The following is a 25,288-nucleotide window of genomic DNA, read 5'->3' as shown; positions in this document are numbered from 1 at the left end:
ATTGCAGTAAGCGAATAATGCTAGATATGTCAGAATCGAATTCTTGTTGCGCTAAATTCTCCAACCAGAAAGTTGATGCAGCCAAAGAAATTGCAGGTCTGAGAAGATGACCTGACTATAAATAGGCCTTCCTTAGATAGGATTCAAGCGTCCTATCTAAAGGATCCTTAAAGGAAGTACTATCTTCCATAGGAATAGTGGAACGTTTAGCAAGAGTAGAAATAGCCCCATCAACTTTGGGGATTTTTTCCCAAAACTCTAAAAAATTGTATCCTTTACCAGAAAATTCTATAAACCTTGAAGAAGGAATAAAAGAAGTACCTGGCTTATTCCATTCCTTAGAAATCATATTAGAAATAGCCTCAGGAATAGGAAAAACCCCTGGAGAAACCACAGGAGGTTTAAAAGCAGCATTTAAAAGTTTATTAGACTGAACGTCAAGAGGACTGGTTACCTCAATATCCAAAGTAATTAACACTTCTTTTAATAAAGAACGCATATACTCTATTTAAAATAAATAAGTAGATTTGTCAGTGTCAATGTCTGAGGAAGGATCTTCTGTATCAGATAGATCCTCATCAGAAGAGGATAAATTATTATGTTGTTGGTCATTTGAAATTTCATCAACTGAATGAGAAGTTTTAAAAGACCTTTACGTTTATTAGAAGGTGGAAATGCAGACAAAGCCTTCTGGATAGAATCAGAAACAAATTCTTTAAAATTCAAAGGTATATCATGTACATTAGAAGTTGAAGGAAATGCAACTGGCAATGTACTATTACTGATGGACACACTATCTGCATGTAAAAGTTTATCATGACAACTATTACAAATGACATTCGGCAAAATAATTTCCACAATTTTACAACAAATGCACTTTGGTAGAACCGATGTCAGGAAGAAATGTTCCAGCAGAAACTTCTGAGGCAGGATCAGATTGAGACATCTTGCAAAATGTAAAAGAAAAAACAACATATAAAGCAAAATTATCAATTTCCTTATATGACAGTTTCAGGAATGGGAAAAAATGCAAATAGCATAGCCCTCTGATAGTGTGACAGCTTGTAATCTCTTTCTGTTTAATCCCTACAAGACAGGGGAATATATATTCATGTTTGAACCCAACTGTGGTTAAGTAACATATAAGGAGTACAGATAGGAATGTTGTATTACTGATATCAACTATTTGCATTGATTCTTGGCAAATAATGGTAATACCAGCACTACTGTTTATATAGGTGTGCTTCAATCAGCAGGCTCTGATGATACCAGAGGATACTAGGTTTCAGAGGTACTGAATGATATACACCAAAAGTTATGATATACAATGAGGTAAGAATAAAGTATACTTAGGCAATATAACGTTATAGATATAAGAGATAACGTAAGCTTACTGTGATACAGAGAAGTCTGAACCTGTAGGAGAATCTGTGGCAGTACTGACAGGTCTTAAGCAAGACAGCGTGTGAGGAACAGTCCGTTTTCGGCGTGTGACGTCACCACGGATGAATCTTTGAGATCCGGCAGAGACGAAGTGCAGGAGAGAAGGCAGAGTCCGTTCTGAGAAGCAACAGGAATACCGGTACAGGAAGCTTGGAGAGGGAAATACCAAGCAATGAGTGATATGCATAGCTGGTTTAAATAGTGGAGTGCTGAATGTATAAACCGCCCCTTAAAGGTATAGGCACACTTCAAACACCTAGATGTGACAGATAGAGAAAGAGGCAAACATCAATGGGGTATTGAAATAATGAAAACGTTTGGCGCCAAGTATGACGCACAATATAACTGAAAACTTTTTTGGCGCCAATAATAACCGTAAATGACACGCTCGCGTCACTAATGATACAACCGTGTGTAAGGCTTCGGTGTCAACTATGACGCCCGAAATTACGAAGTTGCGTCATAGACGTAAAAAATATTATCCTCCAGCCAAGAATGACGCAATAAAGTTTAGCATTTGGTGCACCCGCGGGCCTAATACCGCCCGCAATTTGCAAGAAGTAGTCAATTGAAAAAAAGACTAAACCCCAGGTAAGAAAAAACATTTCTTTAATTTTTTTTATATTCCCCAAATATGAAACTGACAGTCTGCTGAAGGAAATACATGAACCTGACTCATGGCAAATATAAGTACAATACATATATTTAGAACTTTATATAAATGCATAAAGTGCCAAACCATAGCTGAGGTGTCTTAAGTAATAAGAAACATACTTACCAAAAGACACCCATCCACATATAGCATATAGCCAAACCAGTACTGAAACAGTTATCAGTAGAGGTAATGGTAAATTGAGAGTATATCGTCGATCTGAAAAGGGAGGTAGGAGATGAATCTCTCCAAAACCGATAACAGAGAACCCATGAAATAAACCCCCGTTAGGGAAATCATCGTATTCAATAAGTGATACTCTCTTCACGTCCCTCTGACATTCGCTGTACTCTGAGAGGAATCAGGCTTAAAAAAAGCTGAGAAGCGCATATCAACGTAGAAATCTTAGCACAAACTTACTTCACCACCTCCATAGGAGGCAAAGTTTGTAAAACTGAATTGTGGGTGTGGTGAGGGGTGTATTTATAGGCATTTTGAGGTTTGGGAAACTTTGCCCCTCCTGGTAGGATTGCATATCCCATACGTCACTAGCTCATGGACTCTTGCCAATTACATGAAAGAAACTGTCCTGAGATGTACCCCAATAGGCTCACAGACAGTCACTGCTTATAAAGTGTACACATTCTCCCCTGTCTGGGATTGGCTTATGGGATATTCAAAGAGCCTGGCATGTCATAATTTATTTTTCATTGTTGAAGAAATGAGGGAGCTATTGTGTTTCTGAGGCACCCTGTGTGTTATAATATCTCTCTCTCAGAAGTGGTTTGTCCCAGTGTATTGGAAGAGTAATCCACGGATCCCCGTATCAGATATTAACATCATACCTGACCCATCCTTAGACAGTCTGTGACGATCCTCTTAAAAAGTACACAGCTTCAACGGGAAAACACACTCACCAGAAAGATGAAGTTCCTTTAAGTAATGGGGCAAACACAGGGGCTGAATAGCTACCACCTCAAAGTCGTTCCAAATGCCAATAGACGTGGGGGTGCAGCTGCAACTCAACAAACAAAAGAATAGGAGCCCCGGCTTGGGAATAGTAGAAAATTAAAAGGTCCTTTATTATTCACAATAATATAAAATGTCCACAAGCTCAGCAAAAAAGTGGAAGACAAAAGATAAAAGTATAGAGGAGTCAGCAAGTTAAATATTACCTATAGTATACTAAATGATAGTAATGGCAGGCTTCAATACACATAATGATACAGTATGTATGTATGTGTGTGTGTGTGTGTGTGTGTGTGTATATATATATATATATATATATATATATATATATATATATATATATATATATATATATATATATATATATATATATATATATACATACACATAAATGACTCTGATGAACTGTATAGATCTATGAGTCGTTTATGTGTATATGTATGTATGTGTGTGTATATGTATATAAAAAATTGTGAAGAAATGTGTACATTATGTTCATCTCCTATAGTCTGATCAATCCAATATCCGGGTGGGCTATCGTACAAAAGAACAAAACACAAAAGTTTCGAAACTAATGGTATGTGTAATATAACCGCCTAAATGTCATCAGTGAGGCGTGGTAGGCAGTGTCTAATTCCTGATGTATATTGGCTAACAGAACGAACATACCTACCACAACAATGCAACTTAATGGTTAATGTGATCGATACTGAACCAATCAATGCTCTTTATCTACAGACCCCACAGAAACCATATGGTGACTTGAACCAAAGCGTAATCAAAGAGGCGGGGCTTGTGTGTGTGTGTTACGCATCATCTTGAAGCCTGTGGCACTGGAGCTCTCTGAGCTGTACATGTAAATACAGCATACAAAAACAACATACAACAATGAGCAACCCCCTTAGATCCACACACAGAGGCACCGCCGTAATATCAGATATACACCTCCCGACTCTTGTATATAACACAACCCGACTCACCCACCAATCATGGCTCAATATCACTAACGAGCCTCCAATCCGGATGATAACAGCAAAATCCATGTGTGGAGCGTAGATAGTTACTTGCAATGCCAGCTTGTAAGGTAATATACTTAATGACAAAAAACATGAACCTTTAATCTTCATCTGAGACCTATGGTGACAATATGTGGAGATGATCCCTAATTGTAAAAGGAATTAATAAAATGTTTAAAAACCAAAGTGACACTTTTTTTTCTTTCTGTGTTTCCAATATATCTACCTGTCAAACCAGTAAAAAATGAGTGTGAAACCTATTTTACAACCCTATAGACTACCAAGTGTGGTGGTATTATAATCACATACGGCTAGATTTAGAGTTTTGCGGCCAAAGGGGTGCGTTAGCTACGCATGTTTTTTCCCCCCGAACCTTTTAAATAACGCTGGTATTGAGTTCTCTGAAGGGCTGCGTTAGGCTCCAAAAAGGGAGCGTACAGGTGTATTTACCGCCACTTCAACTCTTAATACCAGCGTTGCTTACGGTAGCAGCTAGCTGGAAAAATGTGCTCATGCACGATTCCCCCATAGGAAACAATGGGGCAGTTTGGGCTGTAAAAAAACCTAACACCTGCAAAAAAGCAGCGTTCAACTCCTAACGCAGCCCCACAGTTTCTAAGTCTGCACTTAACACTCTAACATGTACCCCGAGTCTAAACACCCCTAACCTTACACTTATTAACCCCTAATCTGCCGCCACCGCTATCGCTGACCCCTGCATTTTATTATTAACCCCTAATCTGCTGCTCCGGATACCGCCGCAACCTACATTATACCTATGTACCCCACAACATCGCCGCTACCTTACCTACACTTATTAACCCCTAATCTGCCGACCGGACCTCGACGACACTATAATAAATGTATTAACCCCTAAACCGCCGCACTCCCGCCTCGCAAACCCTATAATAAATAGTATTAACCCCTAATCTGCCCTCCCTAACATCTGCGACACCTAACTTCAAATATTAACCCCTCGCTGCTACTCTAATAAATGTATTAACCCCTAAAGCTAAGTCTAACCCTAACCCTAACACCCCCCTAAGTTAAATCTAATTTTATTTTAACTAAATAAATTATTTCTTATTAAAAAATTTAATCCTATTTAAAGCTAAATACTTACCTGTAAAATAAACCCTAATATAGCTACAATATAAATAATAATTACATTGTAGCTATTTTAGGTTGTATATTTATTTTACAGGCAACTTTGTATTTATTTTAACTAGGTACAATAGCTATTAGTTATTTACTATTTAATAGCTACCTAGTTAAAATAATTACAAAATTACCTGTAAAATAAATCCTAACCTAAGTTACAATTAAACCTAACACTACACTATCAATACATTAATTAACTAAACTACCTACAATTAAATCAACTAAGCTAAATTACAAAAAAAAAGATTACTAGAATTTTAAACTAATTACACCTACTCTAAGCCCCCTAAAAAAATAACAAAGCCCCCCAAAATAAACAAATGCCCTACCCTATTCTAAAATAAAAAGTTATCAGCTCTATTACCTTACCAACCCTTTAAAGGGCTTTTTGCGGGGCATGCCCCAAAGAAATCAGCTCTTTTGCCTGTAAAAAAAACATACAATACCACCCCCAACATTACAACCCAGCACCCACATACCCCTAATCTAACCCACCCAAACCCCCCTTAAAAAACCTAACACTAAGCCCCTGAAGATCTTCCTACCTTGTCTTCACCCAGCCGAGTACCATCCGATCCGTCCAGAAGAGGGTCCGAAGTCTTGATCCTATCCGGCCAGAAGAGGTCCTCCAGAGGGTCCGAAGTTTTCATCCAGGCGGCATCTTCTATCTTCTTCCATCCGGAGCGGAGCGGGTCCATCTTGAAGCAGCCGGCACGGATCCATCCTCTTCTTCCGCCGTCCTAACACCGAATGAAGGTTCCTTTAAATGATGTCATCCAAGATGGCGTCCCTCGAATTCCGATTGGCTGAATTAAGGTAGGAAAAATCTGATTGGCTGATTGAATCAGCCAATCAGATTCAAGTTCAATCGGATTGGCTGATCCAATCAGCCAATCAGATTGAGCTCACATTCTATTGGCTGATCGGAACAGAAATAATTTATTTTGTTAGAATAAAATTATATTTAATTTAGGGGGTGTTAGGGTTAGACTTAGCTTTAGTGGTTAATACATTTATTAGAGTAGCTGCGAGGTCCGGTCGGCAGATTAGGGGTTAATACTTGAAGTTAGGTGTTGCAGATGTTAGGGAGGGCAGATTAGGGGCTAATACTATTTATTATAGGGTTTGCGAGGCGGGAGTGCAGCGGTTTAGGGGTTAATACATTTATTATAGTGGCGGCGAGGTCCGGTCGGCAGATTAGGGGTTAATAAGTGTAGGTAAGGTAGCGGCAACATTGGGGGGGGGCAGATTAGGGGTTAATAAATATTATGTAGGTGTCGGTGATGTTAGGGGCAGCAGATTAGGGGTTCATAGGGATAATGTAGGTGGCAGCGGTGTGCGGTCGGTAGATTAGTGGTTAAAAAAAATTATTAGAGTGGCGGCGATGTGGGGGGACCTCGGTTTAGGGGTACATAGGTAGTTTATGGGTGCTAGTGTATTTTAGAGCACAGTAGTTAAGAGCTTTATAAACCGGCGTTATCCCAGAAAGCCCTTAACTCCTGACTTTTTTCTGCGGCTGGAGTCTTGTTAGTAGAGGGTCTACCGCTCACTTCAGCCAAGACTCTAAATACCGGCGTTAGGAAGATCCCATTGAAAAGATAGGATACGCAATTGGCGTAAGGGGATCTGCGGTATGGAAAAGTCGCGGCTGGAAAGTGAGCGGTAGACCCTTTCCTGACTGACTCTAAATACCAGCGGGCGCTAAAAAGCAGCGTTAGGACCCCTAACGCAGAACTCTAAATCTAGGCGAATGTGCATTAATGAATGTTGTAACAATAGTTAGGTGAAAAGAGTGTAATCCATAAGATCTAACTACTATAAATGTCAAAATACATAACCGTTATGTATTATCGTGTGTCTTACCCTAAAGAATAATAACGCATATTCAACAAATACCGATATAAACCAAGTATTATTAGGATCTAAGGCATCCCCACACCTACCTCCCCTGAGATAATGGACAGATCAGGCTCAGAGCTTGAATATTTGATAAAAAACTAATTAAAACAATTTAAAAACAAGTTAAAAAAGATGCGTATCCCAAGTTAAGTCACAAATAAAGTAAAAAGTTTAGCAAAAAAATACAAAAATATCAAAACGTGACTGAGGAACCTATAACCGTAAGCCAATACCGAATATGTTGTTCCAATTTTGAGGCTATTAGTGTAAATACAGCATCTGAATAGTGACAAATGGAAAATGTTCTATCTTTCACATCTGTTTGAAAGAATCTCCACTGGAGCAAAATGAACAACCGTTATAACAATTGTTAAAGAACCTCCAGAATCTGATATCTTTAACGGAATTCATGGACTCTCAATGAATGTAAAAATGGTGAAAAATCTACAGGGGGATGCCCCCCTGGACATTAATCAGAATGATGGAAGTGAACTCTCATAGACAGCACTGCCACCCAGTATGTACATTTAAGCCTCTGGTTGTTAATGTCTCAAGTTTATAGATCCATCTGGCTTCCTTCTGTAACATTCCATCTTTGGTCCGTAACATCCCAAAAGCACAATTTCAAAGAGTCATCAGTCATAATACCAATGAAGATACTTGTAACAAACGGTTGGATGAGATGGCACAAAGGTTCCTTGAAAGGAGTTACAGGAAGAGAAACTTAGCTGAGATGCTAACTTTTGCAACAAAACCAACAGTGTCCAATAAGGAGACGAGAAATCAACAACTGACGGTTGTAACAACCTATACACCTGACAGCCATTTGATCACCAAAGCGATAAAGGAAGAATGGAAACTTTTGGAGGCTGAATTGACACTACCCTTCAAAGGATGGGATGCACCATGCATTGCATATAAGAGGAGTAGGAGCCTAAGAGACGCTCTAATGAAAACAGACATCACCCCCGATATTCCCCAGAACAGCTGGTTGAAGAAGAAGAAAAGGATGCTTTAGATGTACTAGTTGTGTGACCTGTAATAGCATGCTGAATGGCACACATTTTCACCATCCTGATCGAAAAAAGAAGTATGAAATTAAATTATTTTTGACATGCACCACTCAACATATCATCTATTTACTAAGTTGCCCTTGTGGCAAAATTTACACAGGTAAAACTACTGATGATGCAAGATCAAGAATGGCCAATCATAGATCTAGTATCTGAGCAGCCATTTCTAAAAGAAAATCTGATCAACCAGTGGCCCGACATTTCTTGGAGGCTGGTCACACAGTGACTGAGTTAAGATTCTGGATTATAGACCAGGTACCAAACCTTAGGAGAGGTGGGAACAGAGCTAAGATTTTTCTACAGATGGAAGCCAGATGGATCTATGAACTTGGGACATTAACACCCATAGACTTAAATGTACATACTGGGTGGCAGTGCTATCTATGAGAGTTCACTTCCATCATTCTGATTAATGTCCAGGGGGGAATCCCCCTGTGGATTTTTCACCATTTTTACATTCATTGAGAGTCAATGAATTCTGTTAAAGATATCAGATTCTGGAGGTTCTTTAACAATTGTTATGACGGTTGTTCATTTTGCTCCAGTGGAGATTCTTTCAAACAGACGTTAAAGATAGAATATTTTCCATTTGTCACTATTCAGACGCTGTATTTACACTAAAAGCCACAAAATTGGATCACAACATTCAGTATTGGCTTAAGGTTATAGGTTCCTCAGTCATGTTTTGTTATTTTTGTATTTCTTTGCTAAACTTTTTACGTTATTTGTGACTTATCTTGGGATACACATCTTTTTTTTAACTTATTTTTAAATTGTTTTAAATTGTTTTTTCTCAAATGTTCAAGCTCCGGGCCTGATCCGTCTATTACCTCAGGGGAGGTAGGTGTGGGGATGCCTTAGGTCCTAGTAATACTTGGTTTATATTGGCATTTGTTGATTATGCGTTATTATTCTTTAGGGTAAGACACACGATAATACATAACGGTTATGTATTTTGACATTTATAGTAGTTGGATCTTATGGATTACACTCTTTTCACCTAACTATTGTTACAACATTCATTAATGCCCTATGTGATTATAATACCGCCACACTTGGTAGTCTATAGTATTGATAACACTTAATAACTTTATTGCTATAGGGTTGTAAAATAGGTTTCACACAAATTTTTTACTGGTTTGACATTTGTATTGGAAACACAGAAGTGTCACTTTGGTTTTGAAACATTTTATTAATTCCTTTTGCAATTAGGGATTATCTCCACATATTGTCACCATAGGTCTCAGATAAAGATTAAGGTTCATGTTTTTTGTCATTAAGTATATTACCTTACCAGCTGGCATTGCAAGTAACTATCTACGCTCCACACATGGATTTTGCTGTTATCATTCGGATTGGAGGCTCGTTAGTGATATTGAGCCATGATTGGTGGGTGAGTCGGGTTGTGTTAAATAGAAGTCGGGAGGTGTATATCTGATATTGCGGCGGTGCTTCTGTGTGTGGCTCTAAGGGGGCTCGTTGTTGTATATTGTTTTTGTATGCTATTTTTACATGTAAAACTCAGAGAGCTCCAGTGCCACAGGCTTCAAGATGATGCGTTATTATTTGTAACACACACAAGCCCCGCCTCTTTGACTCTTTGGTTCAAGTCGCCATTGTTTCTGTGGGGTGTGTAGATAACAAAGAACATTGATTGGTTCAGTATCGATCACATTAACCAATAAGTTGCATTGTTGTGGTCTGTATGTTCGTTCCGTTAGCCAATCTACATCAGGAATTAGACACTGCCTACCACGCCTCACTGATGACGCTTAGCCGGTTATATTAAACATACCATTAGTTTTGAAACTTTTGTGTTTTGTTCTTTTGTACGATAGCCCACCCGGATATTGGATTGAACAGACTATAGGAGATGAACATAATGTATACATTTCTTTAAAATTTTTACACTTGTGCACATTTTAATTTTCAATGAACAGGTGTTGTTAATGATCGATCATATTACTTTTACACACGGACAGCCTCGATTGGCAGCTGATTTGAGGGGAGGGGCACACAGGCCTTTAAAAGTTTTGTTTGCTCACTAGTTGTTTGTCAGAGGAAGGGACAACATTTGGTCCTGAAATGTCACTATCAAATAAAGAATATTTTTCACTGATGGCAGAAGAGTGCTTATTCCTAAAGTGTGTGTGTGTGTGTGTGTGTATGTGTGTGTATATATATATATATATGTATCTATATGTGTGTATATATATATATATATATATGTATCTATATGTATGTATGTATCTATGTGTATTGAAGCCTGCCATTACTATCATATAATGTATACTATAGGTAATAATATTTAATTATTACTGTTTAAATCCGATTAGAGAAACATTACACGTCATTAATACTAAAGATTTGCACTTTGATTATTGATGACAATTTAGTTGCAAAATACCGCTGCAATAATGTATTTAAATAAAGTTATTTCACCCACATACGTCATAAGGGATGACGTGAATAAAAGGTTTGACCAATCATCATGGATTATACAGGTCAGATGAAGCCCAAGTAAAAGTTTACAGTGCGGGTGAAACATGCGTAGCGGAGTTCTACTGAAGAGGGAGGGTTGCAGCTGCACCCCCATGTCTATTAGCGTTTGGAACAACTTTGAGGTGGTAGCTAATTCGGCTCCTGTGTTTGTCCCATTACTTAAAGGAACTTCATCTTTTTGGTGAGTGTGTTTTCCCGTTGAAGCTGTGTGCTTTTTAAGAGGATTGTCACGGACTGTCTAAGGATGGGTCAGGTATGATGCTAATATCTGATACGGGGATCCGTGGATTACTCTTCCAATACACTCGGACACACCACTTCTGAAAGAGAGATATTATAACACACAGGGTGCCTCAGAAACACAATAGCTCCCTCATTTCTTCAACAGTGAGAAATAAATGATGGCATGCCCGGCTCTTTGAATATCCCATAATCCAATCCCCAGACAGGGGAGAATGTGTACACTTTATAAGCAGTGACTGTCTGTGAGCCTATTGGGCTACATCTCAGGACAGTTTTGTTGTTTAATAACCTCTGGGAATAGTTTTCCACACAATATATACTGTGTGTGTGTGTGTGTGTATATATGTGGTTGTATGTAGTATAGAGGCGCAGGTGTTTTTCAGTGTTCCGGAATTGCCTGAGAATGAAAGGGTCTGAAAAAGTTCAGAGTCCAGCTTCCTCTTATCAGTTAATCTGTGTGATGTGTGAAGATTGTCAAATCCAATGTGGCTGTAGATACAGAATAACGTACTCAAAAATACGGTATAATACTGATATAAAATGTGCAGTATACTTACTCCGATAAAATCGGAATCCGGCTCCTTGTGCAGCGCTCCCGCTGATATAGTAGAGAAAATCCAAAAGGCAGCAAACAATATTCGTATAAAATACAAATTTATTTAAAAGTGTCACTATGGACAGATAGATAAAAGCTCATAATCAAAAAGCTCTACGCATTTCAACGATATCACGTCTTTCTCAAGAGCAGTAAAATAATGAGCAGTAAAATAATGAGATGCGTTTGTGTGTGTATATATATATATATATATATATATATATATATATATATATATATATATATATATATATATATATATATATATATATATATATATATAAAAGCATGAGATTAAAATCCTTAATTTCTATCTAAAGGGGAGGAGAGTCCACGGCTTCATTCATTACTTGTGAGAATAATGAACCTTGTCACAAGGGAGGAGGCAAAGACACCCCAGTCAAATTCTTAAATACCTCCCCCACCTCACTCATCCCCTAGTCATTCTTTGCCTTTCATTACAGGAGGTGACAGAGAAGTGTTGGAAGATTCGGAGTAGTCTCTTATGGAGGGTAGTACTCTTCGGAATGAAACTGGAGTTTTAAGTAATCCTGTCAGCCTCTCAGTGAGAACTTGGGTGAAAGTTAGAGTCTGGAGATGCAGGGAGACTCTTTCTGTGAAACCATCCAGACTCATTATTTTTTTTAAAGAAAAATTGTTTATTTTTACTTGAAACATACATATCTCAGAGAGAGAGAGAAAATAAAATGCAGTAAACAAAAACAAAATTAGGAACAGAATTATTGCCCTCATGTGGGATATGGAGTCCATTTGCAGCACATAGAAGTGAGTCATTATAAAGTTCAATAAAGTACTGATTATAGGGCTCTTCTGGCAAATAAACATATAAGGTTCCCAACATTATGGGCCATACATTTTCAGAATTTTTCTTTCCATTTATAACAAGGGGTTGGGTTTCTGTATAGGGTTTCTGTATAGGATTGATTTGGCAATCCTAGGTGGCTTAGTTTTCCAAATGTAGGCATTTGTGATTGATTGGAGCTTTGGAATCATAGATTTTGGGAGAGGGATGGCGACGGTCTGTAAAACATATAAGATTTTGGGGAGTAATGTCATTTTAGCTGCCCCAATTCTACCCAGCCAGGATATAGATTTAGGGGACCAATTCGTAATGTTTAAAAGTATATTCGAGGTTAGTGTGTCGTAGTTCAATTTGATTAACTCTGCTTGAGTTGGAGATAAGTGTATGCCTAAGTATTTGATGGATTGAGTATGTAGTGTAAATGGGGCTATATATTGGAGAGATGCTAGATCGCTAGATCTGCCTGGGTGATGTTAACTGGGAGGATGTCTCACTTCTCAAAGTTGATGGAGAAATTGGACACAGCACCGTACTCTTTAAGAATTGAGTGGGCAGCTGTAAGGGAGCTCACAGGATTTGTGAGCATCATAAGGAGATCATCGGCAAACAGAGCCAATTTATATTCTGAAGTCTTGATTTTTATGCCTTCTACTGGTTTTGAGGAGCGTAAAATGGTAGCTAGAAACTTCATAGAGAGAACAAATAGCAAGGGTGAAAGAGGACATCCCTGACGGGTTCCATTTCGAATTGGGAAGGAATCAGACAATAGGCCATTCACCTTGATTTTAGCTGAGGGCACAGTGTATAGGATGGTAATTTTGGATATGAATTCTTTGGGCAGGCCAAATTTGTGGAGGGTGCATGTAAAAAATGTCCAGTCCATCCGGTCAAACGCCTTTTCGGCATCTGTGGAAATGAATATAGTCGGGATTTTCAGTCGGTGGGAATATTGGAGTAAATGTAATGCCTTTACTTTGTTGTCCTTGGCTTCTTTTTGCGGTACGAACCCTGTTTAGTCATTGTGAATTAGGTTCAGTTGGTTGGCTAGGATCTTGGAATAAATTTTGAGGTCCGCGTTTAACAAAGAGATGGGTCTAAAGTTGGATGGGGAGTCTGTTAATTTGCCCAGTTTGGGCAGGACTGTGATAAGTGCCTCTAACATGCTTGGTGGGAATGGTTGCTCTGGGCTATGAAGTTGAAGAGATTTAAGAGGTGGGGAGAGAGAGTTTGTTTATATGTTTTATAATAAAAGTTACTGCAGCCATCTGGTCCAGGGCTTTTCCCTTGTTTAAGGGACTTAATAGCATCATCTAGTTCCTGAGGGGTAATGGCTTGGCTTAAAAGTTGAAGGTGTTCAGGGTGGATCTGGTGGAGTTGGAGCTGGTCCAAATATTTATTGCATGTCTGAATGTGGTCCTCAGTGGATCGGGAAGGGAATAGGTTATATAGTTTAATGTAGTAATTACAAAACTCATTGGCTATTGTTTTGGAGTTTGTAGTCTTTGTGGATTTGTTAGTTGTTAATGAATGTATATATGACAAGGATTGTTTACTCTTAAGAGCTCTAGCCAGTAACTTACCCGGTTTGTTCCCTTATATAAAATATTTTTGGCGTAGGAGGAATGCTGTGTTTTGAGATTTAATGTGTAGGAGGTCATTAAGTTGTTGTCTGGACAGATTTAGTTTATTTTGAATGTCTAAGTCCATAGGGTGTCTTTTGTGTGAGTAGTCTAATTTGTTTATTTCTTGTGTGAGTGTGAGGTATTTCTGTCTTGTTTGTTTTTGATGGCTTTGTGCTTCATTAAGATGCCTCTGATGTCACATTTATGGGCTTCCCAAGTAATAATTGGTGAGGAGGCACCAGGGGAGTTAATGGAGAAGTATTCCTGTAGAGCCTTTCTTACATCCAGTGATACCAGGGGGTCTGACAGCAGTGATTCATCGAACCTACATTGGAAGGGATGTATATGGATTGAGGGCCAGAAAAAGGAACTGCTAACGGCTGAATGGTCTAACCAGCTAATGGGGATAATACTAGAATGGAGTAGATTCAATAATGACAGATTATCAGCCATAATATAATCAATTCTGGAATAGGATTTGTTTGGGTTAGAAAAAAATGTGTAATCATATTTCTGTGGATGTAAATGCCGCCATGTGTCGTGTAGGGTAAGTAGCGATAAGTTATTCCATAGCGAGTGTAGTGTAGTGCCCGGAAGTTTTAAGTTTTTTTTTTTTTTTTTTTTTTTTTTGGTACTGTCCAGTTTTGGGTCCAGCGGGAGGTTGAGGTCTCCTGCCAGTATAAGTGGACCCTTAAAATACATAAGTATGGAGTTGGTAGTGCGTTGAAAGAACAAGGCCTGATTCGCATTTGGAGTGTAGATATTTACTAGCGTAATTGGTTTCCCATATAGGATACCATGTAATCCCAAGTATCTACCCTCCTCATCTTGGTCTTTGTGTAGAAGTTCAAATGAAACTGATTTGTGGAGGAGTATGCTAACTCCATTAAACTTTTTTTTTTTTTTTATGGTTACTGCTATGAAGGTGAATTTGGTAGTGAGATGAGAAATATTTAGGTTCATTGCCCTGCTTAAAATGGGTTTCCTGTAAAAACAAGATGCTGCTATTCTTATGATGTAGATCATGAAACGCTTTAGATCTTTTAAAGGGAGAATTTAGACTTTTGGTATTAATAGTGAGTGTAGAAAATAACTGGTCGGGGTTCATTTGAGCCATTATGTCAATGTTTTATAAGGTAAGTGCGGGAGATCCCTGGTGAGAGGTGTGACACAATCTGAATGCTTCATGGGAAAACATTACATGGAAAAACAGTGCATGGTATAACAGTATAACAATAAACAAAATAATAAATGAAACATTTTAAACAAGTGGTAAACTAACAGGTAATCCCTGCTTGTGGTAGCAAGAGGGGTTAATGGATACGAAATTCGTAACCTAGTGTTACGGCTAATACTGTTAGCGTAAAGTTTTTGCAGGGGCCCACTGGTGCCCCAGATTTTGGTAGATAGTGAATCTGTGAAGGCACAAAGGCAATTTATCTAAAAAAGGCATAGTACAAGAACATTGTCAAGCAATAATACTGATAACATTATAAGATTAAGAATGAAATCCCCTGAAAGTCAGGTAAAAGACAAATAACACAAGAACATTGTATTGGTCTCACCCATTTTCTATCATTGAGGTTGTGTTCTTTTTCTGTCTCTTGGATACTTCAGTTTGCCAAGGTACTCCTTTGAGGTTTAGGAGTTGTGGAAGGAAGATTATTCAGCTGTTTGGTGGTAGTTGAGGGTAGCTGGTTGCTGGCTGGAGGTGCAAGGTTCAATTCTTTGCAGAAGTCCTCGATGGCTCCTGGGTCCATACATGTTTTCCTTTGACCTTCCCATGACAGTTGTATATGGCAAGGGAAGCCCCATCTGTATGAGATGTTGTGATTTATTTGCACAGTGGGGCAAATTCCCTTCTTCTTTGCAGGGTTCTTATTAAAAGGTCAGCATAAATCAAGAGTACAGATTCTCGGAAGCGCAATGGTGAGGATGTCCTGGCCTGCTTCATAATATCTTTCTTTTGTTGGTAATCTTGAAATTTTATGATTACATCCCTAGGTGGTAGGCCCTCCTTAGGCCTAGGTCTCAGTGCCCTGTGGTATCTATCCAGAGCCAGTGGGGTTGAGTAAGATGACCTTTAAGTGCTTTAGACAAATCTTGTAGGTAGGCAAGAAGATTCTCTGCAGTAATGGTCCCTTTCATGCAGAAAAGGCCCAACAGCCCGCCGCAAAAGCAGGTCAGTCCAAGGGCACTTGGAAACCAGCTCAGTCTTGGAATAAGTCCAAGCAGAACAAGAAGCCCGCCAAAACAAAGTTGGCATTAAGGGACGGCCCCCGACCGGTCTCCGGACCAAGTAGGGGGCAGATTATCTCTCTTTTTAGAAGCCTAGTTGCAGGATGTTCAGGACCCATGGGTTCTGGAGGTCATCACCCAAGGATAGAGGATAGGGTTCAGATCTTGTCCGCCCAAGGGCTGATTCCTCCTGTCAAACCTGTCTTCCAGACCAGAAAAGAGAGACGCCTTTCTAGAATGTGTGAGGGATCTCTCTTCTCTCAGAGTAATTGTACCAGTACCCCAAGCAGAAAAGGGTCTAGGGTACTATTCAAACCTTTTCGTGGTCCCAACGAAGGAGGGCACGATTCTAGACCTAAAATGTTTAAACAAATTTCTGGCTGTTCCATTGTTCAAAATGGAAACGATCAGATCTATTCTGCCCCTACTTCAAGAGGGTCATTTCATGACGACATTAGACTTGAAGGATGCCTAACTTCATGTGCCAATCCACAGGGACCACTTCAGGTTCCTGAGACTTGCATTCCTGGACCACCAGTTTGTGGCCCTTTTTTTTTGTTCTGGCGATGGCCCTGAGAGTCTTCACAAAGGTTCTTGGGGTGCTACTTGCAGTGGCCAGATCCAGAGGCATTGCTGTGGCGCCCTATCTGGACGACATCCTAGTCCAGGCGTCGTTCTTCAGTCTTGCAGAGGATCACTCGAGGGCTCTTCTTCTTTTGCTCCAATCCCACGGTTGGAAGATAAACTCAGGAAAGAGCTCCCTGATTCCCAGAAACAGGGTGGAGCTCCTGGGAACGATAATAGATTCAATATCCATGAGGATATTTCTCACAGATCATTGACGCAGGAAGATTGCGTCCATCTGTCTTGCCCTTCAGTCCTCCTCCAGTCCCTCGGTGGCTCAGAGTATGGAGGTGATCGGGCTCATGGTGTCCAGCATCAATGTCATTCCATTAACCAGGTTCCACCTCAGACCTCTTCAGTTGTGCATGTTGAGACAGTGGAACGGTGATCATACAGACCTAACCCAACAAATTTCTTTGGACGATCGGACGAGGGACTCCCTCTCTTGGTGAATCGATCTGGAACAACTGTCCCAAGGGACATCCTTCCTGAGACCGTCCTGGGAGATTGTGACCACGGTTGCGAGTCTGGCAGGATGGGGGGCTGTTTGAGGTGCCAGGATGGCACAGGGAAAATGGTCTTGAGAGGTCGTTCAACTTTATCAGATTCCAGACAGACAACATTACCTCGGTGGCTTACATCAACCACCAGGGGGGGACAACAACGAGAAGCTGTCTAGCAATGAGGGAGGTTTCTCGGATATTGGATTGGGCAGAGTCCCACAACTGCTCGCTCTCAGCAATCCACATTCCAGGTGTGGACAATCTAGATTCTCTGAGGCTGACTGCATGGAGATTGAACGCTTAGTCTTGGCCAAGAGAGGGTTTTCTGAGAGAGTGATTGGTACTCTACTCTAGTTCAGGCCAGGAAGCCGGTCGCTCGTCGCATCTATCACAAGGTGTGGAGGATTGCTTGTCCTGGTGTGAGAAGCATGGATATCCTTGGCACAAGATTAAGGTATCCAGGATTCTGTCCTTTGTCCAGGAAGGGTTGGTAAAGGGGCTTGCCGCAAGTTCCTTAAAGGGGCAAATTTCGGCATTATCTGTTTTGGTACACAAGAGGCTCGCTGAGCTTCTTTTGTTCAGGCTCTGGCTAGAATCAGGCCTGTTTTTAGACAGTTCGCTTTTCCCTGGAGCTAGAATATGGTACTGAAGGTGTTGCAGAGGGTTCCGTTTGAACCTATACATTCTATTGACATTAATATTCTATCCTGACGCGTGTTGGCCATTGCTTCGGCGCGAGTCTCTGAGTTGGCGGCCTTGCAATTTGAGCCTCCTTATTTGGTTTTTTATGCTGATAATGCGGTTCTTAGCACTGGTTTGGTATTTCTTCCCAAGGCTGTGTCTAGCTGTAACATCAATCAGGAAATAGTTGTTCATTCTTTGGGTTCCTAACCCCTCTTCTCCTAAGGAGAAGTTACTTCATAATTTTGGACGTTCGAGTCTTGAAGTTTTATCTTCAGGCTACAAAGGATTTCAGACAATCTAGTTCACTCTTTGTGGTGTATGCAGGGGAGCGCAAGGGACAGAAAGCCTCCAACTTCTTTGTCCTTTTGGTTGAGGAGCATGATTCAGCCTATGAGACAGCGGGACATAAGCCTCCTCAGAGGATCACGACTCATTCGACAAGAGTGGTGGCTTCTTCTTGGGCCTTCAAGAATGAGGCCTCTATGGAGCAGATTTGTAAGGCATCTACCTGGTCTTCCTTACATACTTTCTCAAAATGTTACAAATTCTACGTTTTTGCTTCGGCGGAAGCAGTTTTTGGGAGAAAGGTTTTACAGACTGTGGTGCCCTCAGATAAGGGTCCGCCTTCTTTTGCCCTCCCATTTTTCATTCAGTGTCCTCTAGAGCTTGGGTATTTGTTCCAACAAATAATGAATGAAGCCGTGGACTTTCCTCCCCTTTAGATGGAAAATATAAATTATGCTTACCTGATAATTTTGTTTCCATTGAGGGGAAGAGAGTCCATGGCCCCGCCCGTTGCTCTGGTGGGCGGACCTAAATTTAGTTTTTTGTTCTTCTGGCATTATTTATACACTGATATTTCTCCTTCTGTTCCTTTTTCCCTCAGCAGAATGACTGGGGGATGAGGGAGGTGGGGGAGGTATTTAAACCTTTGGCTGGGGTGTCTTTGCCTCCTCCTGGTGGCCAGGTTCTTTATTCCCACAAGTAATGAATGAAGCCATGGACTCTCCTCCCCTCGATGGAAACAAAATTATCAGGTAAGCATAATTTATGTTTTCATAAAAGTATAGCAGCAGAATTATTGCACAGGCAATTAGCTCATCTAGGCTAGAATCCCCACTTGCCTTTACCCAGAAATACCCCTAATACACTGTTACCAATGCACCAGAGGATTCTGTGCAAGATATGCAGCATCTCTGGCTTTTTTCTTTTGATACTGTGTTAAAACACAGCAATTCCCTATTGGGGTAATTGCAGCAAAAACAAAACCACTTCTAGACAGCTGTTTCGTTCTAATTAGAACTATTTAGCAAGAGAGAGGTTTTTGAGTTGCTGCTTAGTGAAGCTCATTCCAAGGCAAAATTATTATTCATACCTGGTATTTCTGGGTAGAGGCAAAGCGGGACACACAGGGATGCTAGTTGCTTGTGTGTGTGTATATATATATATATATATATATATATATATATATATATATGTGCGTGTATGTATATGTGTGTGTGTATATGTATATGTATATATATATATATATATATTTATATATATATATATATATATATATATATAATGTGTGTGTGTGTGTGTGTGTGTATATATATATATATATATATATATATATATATATATATATATATATATATACACAGGTGGCCCTGCACCTTTTCAGAATAACAACCTTTTTTCAGTCATGTGACTGCTATTGAAAAGCATTGAGAAGCAGTGCATTGATTAAAATAGCCAGTAGGTGGAGCTGTCCTCTTGTGTTGCAGCAAAAATATGCAAGCCAAGCAAGCTGAAATTCATTGGTTTAACCAGACCTGAGCTATCGAGCAGATTTCAAAGGAACAAGATCTTCCTGTCTATAAATCAGTCCAGATTGGAATGCATAGAAAGAACTGTTTGCAGAAAAATGCAAATAATGTCTGTGTTCTGTGATTGTTATTAGGTTTATAATGCTGTTTATCAAATTTTTTTTGTTCATTTAACTTAGTTTAATTATATATTCTGTGTTGTGTGATTATTTTATTAGGTTTATAATGCTGTTCAGCATTTAAAGTCTTCATTTCAAAGCTTTAAAAATAATGTATTAGGTGTTACTTATGACAATTTTGAGAGGGACCCTGGCAGAATTTATGATTTCTTGGCCATTTTTCAGAGAATATGAATGATAACACAAAAACTTTTCTTTCACTCATGTTTAGTGTTTGTCTGAAGCCATTTATTATCAATCAACTGTGTTTACTCTTTTTAAATCATAATGACAACAGAAACTACCCAAATGACCCTGATCAAAGGTTTACATACCCTGGTGATTTTGGCCTGATAACATGCACACAAGTTGACACAAATGGGTTTGAATGGCTATTAAAGGTAACCATCTTCACCTGTGATCTCTTTGTTTGTAATTAGTGTGCGTGTATAAAAGCTCAATGAGTTTCTGGACTCCTGACAGACCCTTGCATCTTTCATCCAGTGCTGCACTGATGATTCTGGATTCATGGGGAAAGCAAAAGAATTGTCAAAGGATCTGCGGGAAAAGGTAGTTGAACTGTATAAAACAGGAAAGGGATATAAAAAGATATCCAAGGAATTGAGAATGCAAATCGGCAGTGTTCAAACTCTAATAAAGAAGTGGAAAATGAGGCGTTCTGTTGAAACCAAACCACGGTCAGGTAGACCAACTAAAATTTCAGCCCTAACTGCCAGGAAAATTGTTCGGGATGCAAAGACAAACCCACAAATAACTTCAGGTGAAATACAGGACATGTGGTGTGGCTGTTTCAAGATGCACAGCAAGGAGTCACTTGAAGAAAGATGGGCTGCATGGTTGAGTCGCCAGAAGAAAGCCATTACTACGCAAATGCCACAAAGTATCCTGCTTACAATGCGCCAATCAGCACAGAGACAAGCCTTAAACCTTCTGGCACAAAGTCATTTGGAGTGATGAGACCAAAATTGAGCTTTTTGGCCACAACCATAAATGCTACATTTTGGAGAGGAGTCAACAAGGCCTATGATGAAAAGTACACCATTCCTACTGTGAAACACAGAGGTGGATCACTGATGTTTTGGGGATGTGTAAGCTACAAAGGCACAGGAAATTTGGTCAGAATTGATGGCAAGATGAATGCAGTATGTTATCAAACAGAACGCCTCATTTTCCACTTCTTGATTAGAGTTTGAACACTGCTGATTTGCATTGTCAATTCCTTGGATATCTTTTTATATCCCTTTCCTGTTTTATACAGTTCAACTACCTTTTTCCCTCAGATCATTTGACAATTCTTTTTCTTTCCCCATGAATCTAGAAACGTCAGTGCAGCACTGGATGAAAGATGCAAGGGTCTGTCTGGAGTCCAGAAACTCATTGACCTTTTATACACACACACTAATTACACTAATTACAAGCAAACTGATCACAGGTGAGGATGGTTACCTTTTCATAGCCATTCAAACCCCTTTGTGTCAACTTGTGTGCATGTTATCAGGCCAAAATCACCAGGGTATGTAAACTTTTGATCAGGGTCATTTGGGTGGTTTCTGTTGTCCATTATGATTTTAAAAGAGTAAACACAGTTGATTGATAATATAATAGGGTATGTAAACTTATTAGTACAACTGTATGTGTGTGTGTATATATGTGTATGTGTGAGTGTGTGTATATATATATATATATATATATATATATATATACACACACACATTATATATATATATATATATATATATATATATATATATATATATATATATATATATATATAAAATGTGTGTGTGTGTGTATATATACAGTGTATCTGTATATGTGTATATATATATATAACACGGAAGGGGACTGCACTCTCAGACTGGACTGGGTACACATCCCTTGACCCTGCAACATGATCAGCCCTGGGTGCTATAGCACTCTCACACACAGGTGATTAGCATCCGGTGAGTGCTGTGTCTATCTCCTCTGGTCTTATATATGTGTGTGTGTTTACACAGTATATATAAAAAATGTTGGGTATTTGATGCCTATTCATTTTCTGTACTGCACAGTGATTTTTAATTTGTAATTGATAATAATAATATTGATTATAGGCATAAAGTCCTATATTATTTTCTTAAAAATACTTTGTCTGCTTGAAAAAACAATAAAAACAAACAAATGAGCTATAATTTGTGTTTGTACCTCACAGAATAAAGTTTGTGTGTAGATGCAATGTGTCCCAAGCAGTTAAAAAGCATTTTAGCACAGGGGTGTGAAACAGCTTAGCTCTAAAAGGGTACATTTTAAATTATTTTTTTATTCCTAAAGGAACATAAAAGTTTCATTTGAAGTTCACAGTAAGTGATAGAGGAAGCCACAGTTTGTAGAAATAAAGGAGAGAGCATAAATTGCTGTTATTTACTATTGCAGTATTATTATTACTGTATTTTTATTGTATGGAGCATTTTGTTTTAAGCCTACTATCTCTGTAACAATTGAATTCTTATTTGTGGCGCTTTGCAATCACTGAGCTGAAGGTGTTTTGTTTAACAATCTGCAGTCCACTGATCTGTTTCTTATATTTTTCTTTATAGGTATATCGTTCAAATGGCCCAGATGGCATTGCTGGTAGAGGACAGAGAGTTCATTTGCAGCTATGGGACACTGCAGGGCAGGAAAGGTAAGCACAGACATAAATAAGTACAAAGTCATCTTTTTGTGCACTATATTAAGATACATGTTTCTATATATGTGTTTATAACACTGCAAATAAAGCACTACATACATTTTTGAGTAAAAAACTTTAAACCGTGTGTTTATGTGTGTGTGTGTGTGTATATATATATATATATATATATATATATATATATATATATATATATATATATATAATGTATGTATGTATGTATGTATGTATGTATATATATATGTTCATGCCTGTTCATTTATATTTGCAACTCAGGGTGCAGGTTCTTTTAGCACACTATGCCCCTTCACAGAGAAAAAATATCCTGTAGCATATCAGTCTGATCCTGCCCAATGACAGTCCAGCGCCGAAATACCAGGCAATTCTTCTCTGAACAAGGGAAGCAACAACCCCAGACGATCGTTTCGGCCTTCTGTGGGCCTCGTCAGTGAGTGCATCTCTCTCTCTTTTTATATATATATATATATATATATATATATATATATATATATATATATATATATATATATATATATAAAGACTCTTCTCTCTTTTTCATAGGTTTTTCAACATTTATTTTCCAACGTTTCGGCCCCAACCTGGGCCTTTGTCAAGGTAACATACAATGCAAACTAACACAATATTTATACCCTGTTAAACCACTCACTCAGGTGATGCTCTATGACCCTGTGATTCTCTGATTTTCTTAAAGGGACAGTCAACACCAGAATTGTTGTTTAAAAAGAAAGATAATCCCTTTATCACCCATTCCCCAGTTTTGCATAACCAACACAGTTATAATAATACACGTTTTACCTCTGTAATTATCTTGTATCTAAGCTTCTGCTGACTGCCCCCTTATTTCATTTCTTTTGACAGACATGCAGTTTAGCCAATCAGTGCTCAGTCCTAGGTCACTGTACGTGCATGAGCTCAATGTTATCTATATGAAACATGTGAACTAATGCCCTCCAGTGGTCAAAATGTATTCAGATTAGAGGCAGTCTTCAAGGTCTAAGAAATTAGCATATGAACCTCCTAGTTTTAGCTTTCAACTAAGAATACCAAGAGAACAAAGCAAAATTGGTGATAAAAGAAAATTGGGAAGTTGTTTAAAATTGCATGCCCTATTTAAAACATGAAAGTTTTTTTTGGACTTGACTGTCCCTTTAAGGTAGAATCTGAATTCAGTTCACTTAACTGATTACTGGACTTTTCCTTTTCTCTACCTAAAATAAAGCATTAAATCATTAGAATAGTATAGTCACATGTGCATCACTAGAAAAAATTGTTAGGATTACAGGGTAATAAACCTATTTACAAATAACTATTAAAACTGATTTATAAACTAACTACTATATCCCCTCCATTAGTGGTACAAGAGTCCACTATAATAATATAATAAAAAATTCAGCTTATTGAGTTTCAGATGACTTATTTTACAAGAAACAGGACAGAGACAGGTGTGTATTCAAGCCCCTGGGGTGGACTGTGTCTAGTTCAGAGATCCATCTGGCCACTCTTTGTAATAAAATGGTCTTTCTATCACCCCCTCATTTCAGAGGTTGTATTTGGTCAATAGGACAACATCTGAGACTAGACACAGAGTGGCCCTTTTTCAGAAAATGTTTAGCCACAGTCTGATCTGACTTCCCTTTCTCTAAAGCCTGTCTGATGCTGGACCTATGTACTGCCATTCTCTCCTTCAGCATACATTCCATCTTTCCAATATACATGTCCCCACACTGCCACTTGATCATATAAACCACGTATTTGGACTCACAGTTTAATGGCTGTCTTATGTCATACCTCCTACCAGTGTGGCTGTGTGTGTGAATGTGCTGCCTACGATTAGATTATCACATGTAGTGCATCCATGACACCTACAGTATATACACCTAGTTTTCTCATCAGAAAATGTTTTACTGGTTTTTCATATTTATCAGTGGGGTCTGCCTGTACTAACATATCCTTCAAGGAGCGCCCCCTTCTATAAGATAATATCTGGAGTTCTTTTGTGAAAGATTTTAATCTCTCATCCCCTTGTAGAATTTTCCAATTATCCTGGATAGCCCTTCGTATTTTCCAACTGTCTGTTGTATACTCAGTGACAAAAAATAGTTTATCTTCATTCTTTCTCCTTTTCTCCACTTTTTGTTCTTTTGCTATTGTTGCCTGTGTTTTGCTATCTTGTAAGATACTGGCTGGGTATCCCCTCTCTGAGAATCTTTCACCCATTTCATCCACAGCTCTTTCTACCTCATCCAGTTTTGAGGTGAGTCTCACTGCTCTCAACATTTGAGCTTTTGGCATAGAGTTAAGTAGGTGTCAGGTGAAAACTCTCATATCGTACTAAGGTGTTTCTATCTGTAGTCTTTCTATACACCCTTGTCTCTATCCTGTCATTGTCTCTGAATAGTTCTATATCCAGAAACTCAATTTTCTCTTTGTCCCATTTTGGGACAAATCTAATGAGGAGGGGATTGAGGCAGTTAGGCAGTTGTTACAAGAAAATACTAGTTCTAGGGGGCCTCCTGTAGAATACCTAACATTACTATTACACTTCATATTGCATAAAAACTA

General features: G+C 38.9%; 1 protein-coding gene across 5 annotated transcripts in view; it reads left to right on the top strand.

Moving 5' to 3' along the window:
* The window catches only part of RAB27A (RAB27A, member RAS oncogene family), a 257,723-nt gene that overhangs the window by 144,624 nt on the left and 87,811 nt on the right, over positions 1-25,288 (top strand). For all 5 annotated transcript variants that reach the window (XM_053717495.1, XM_053717493.1, XM_053717494.1 and 2 more), the window contains one exon: positions 22,614-22,699. In XM_053717495.1, coding sequence (XP_053573470.1) covers positions 22,614-22,699 — 86 coding nt within the window. The remainder of the gene's footprint in view (positions 1-22,613; positions 22,700-25,288) is intronic.

Source organism: Bombina bombina, chromosome 6 (assembly GCF_027579735.1).
Source record: "Bombina bombina isolate aBomBom1 chromosome 6, aBomBom1.pri, whole genome shotgun sequence".
NCBI classification, from domain to species: Eukaryota; Metazoa; Chordata; class Amphibia; order Anura; family Bombinatoridae; genus Bombina; species Bombina bombina.
The sequence above is the reverse complement of the archived record's forward strand: the minus strand, read 5'-3'. Positions and strand labels throughout refer to the sequence as shown.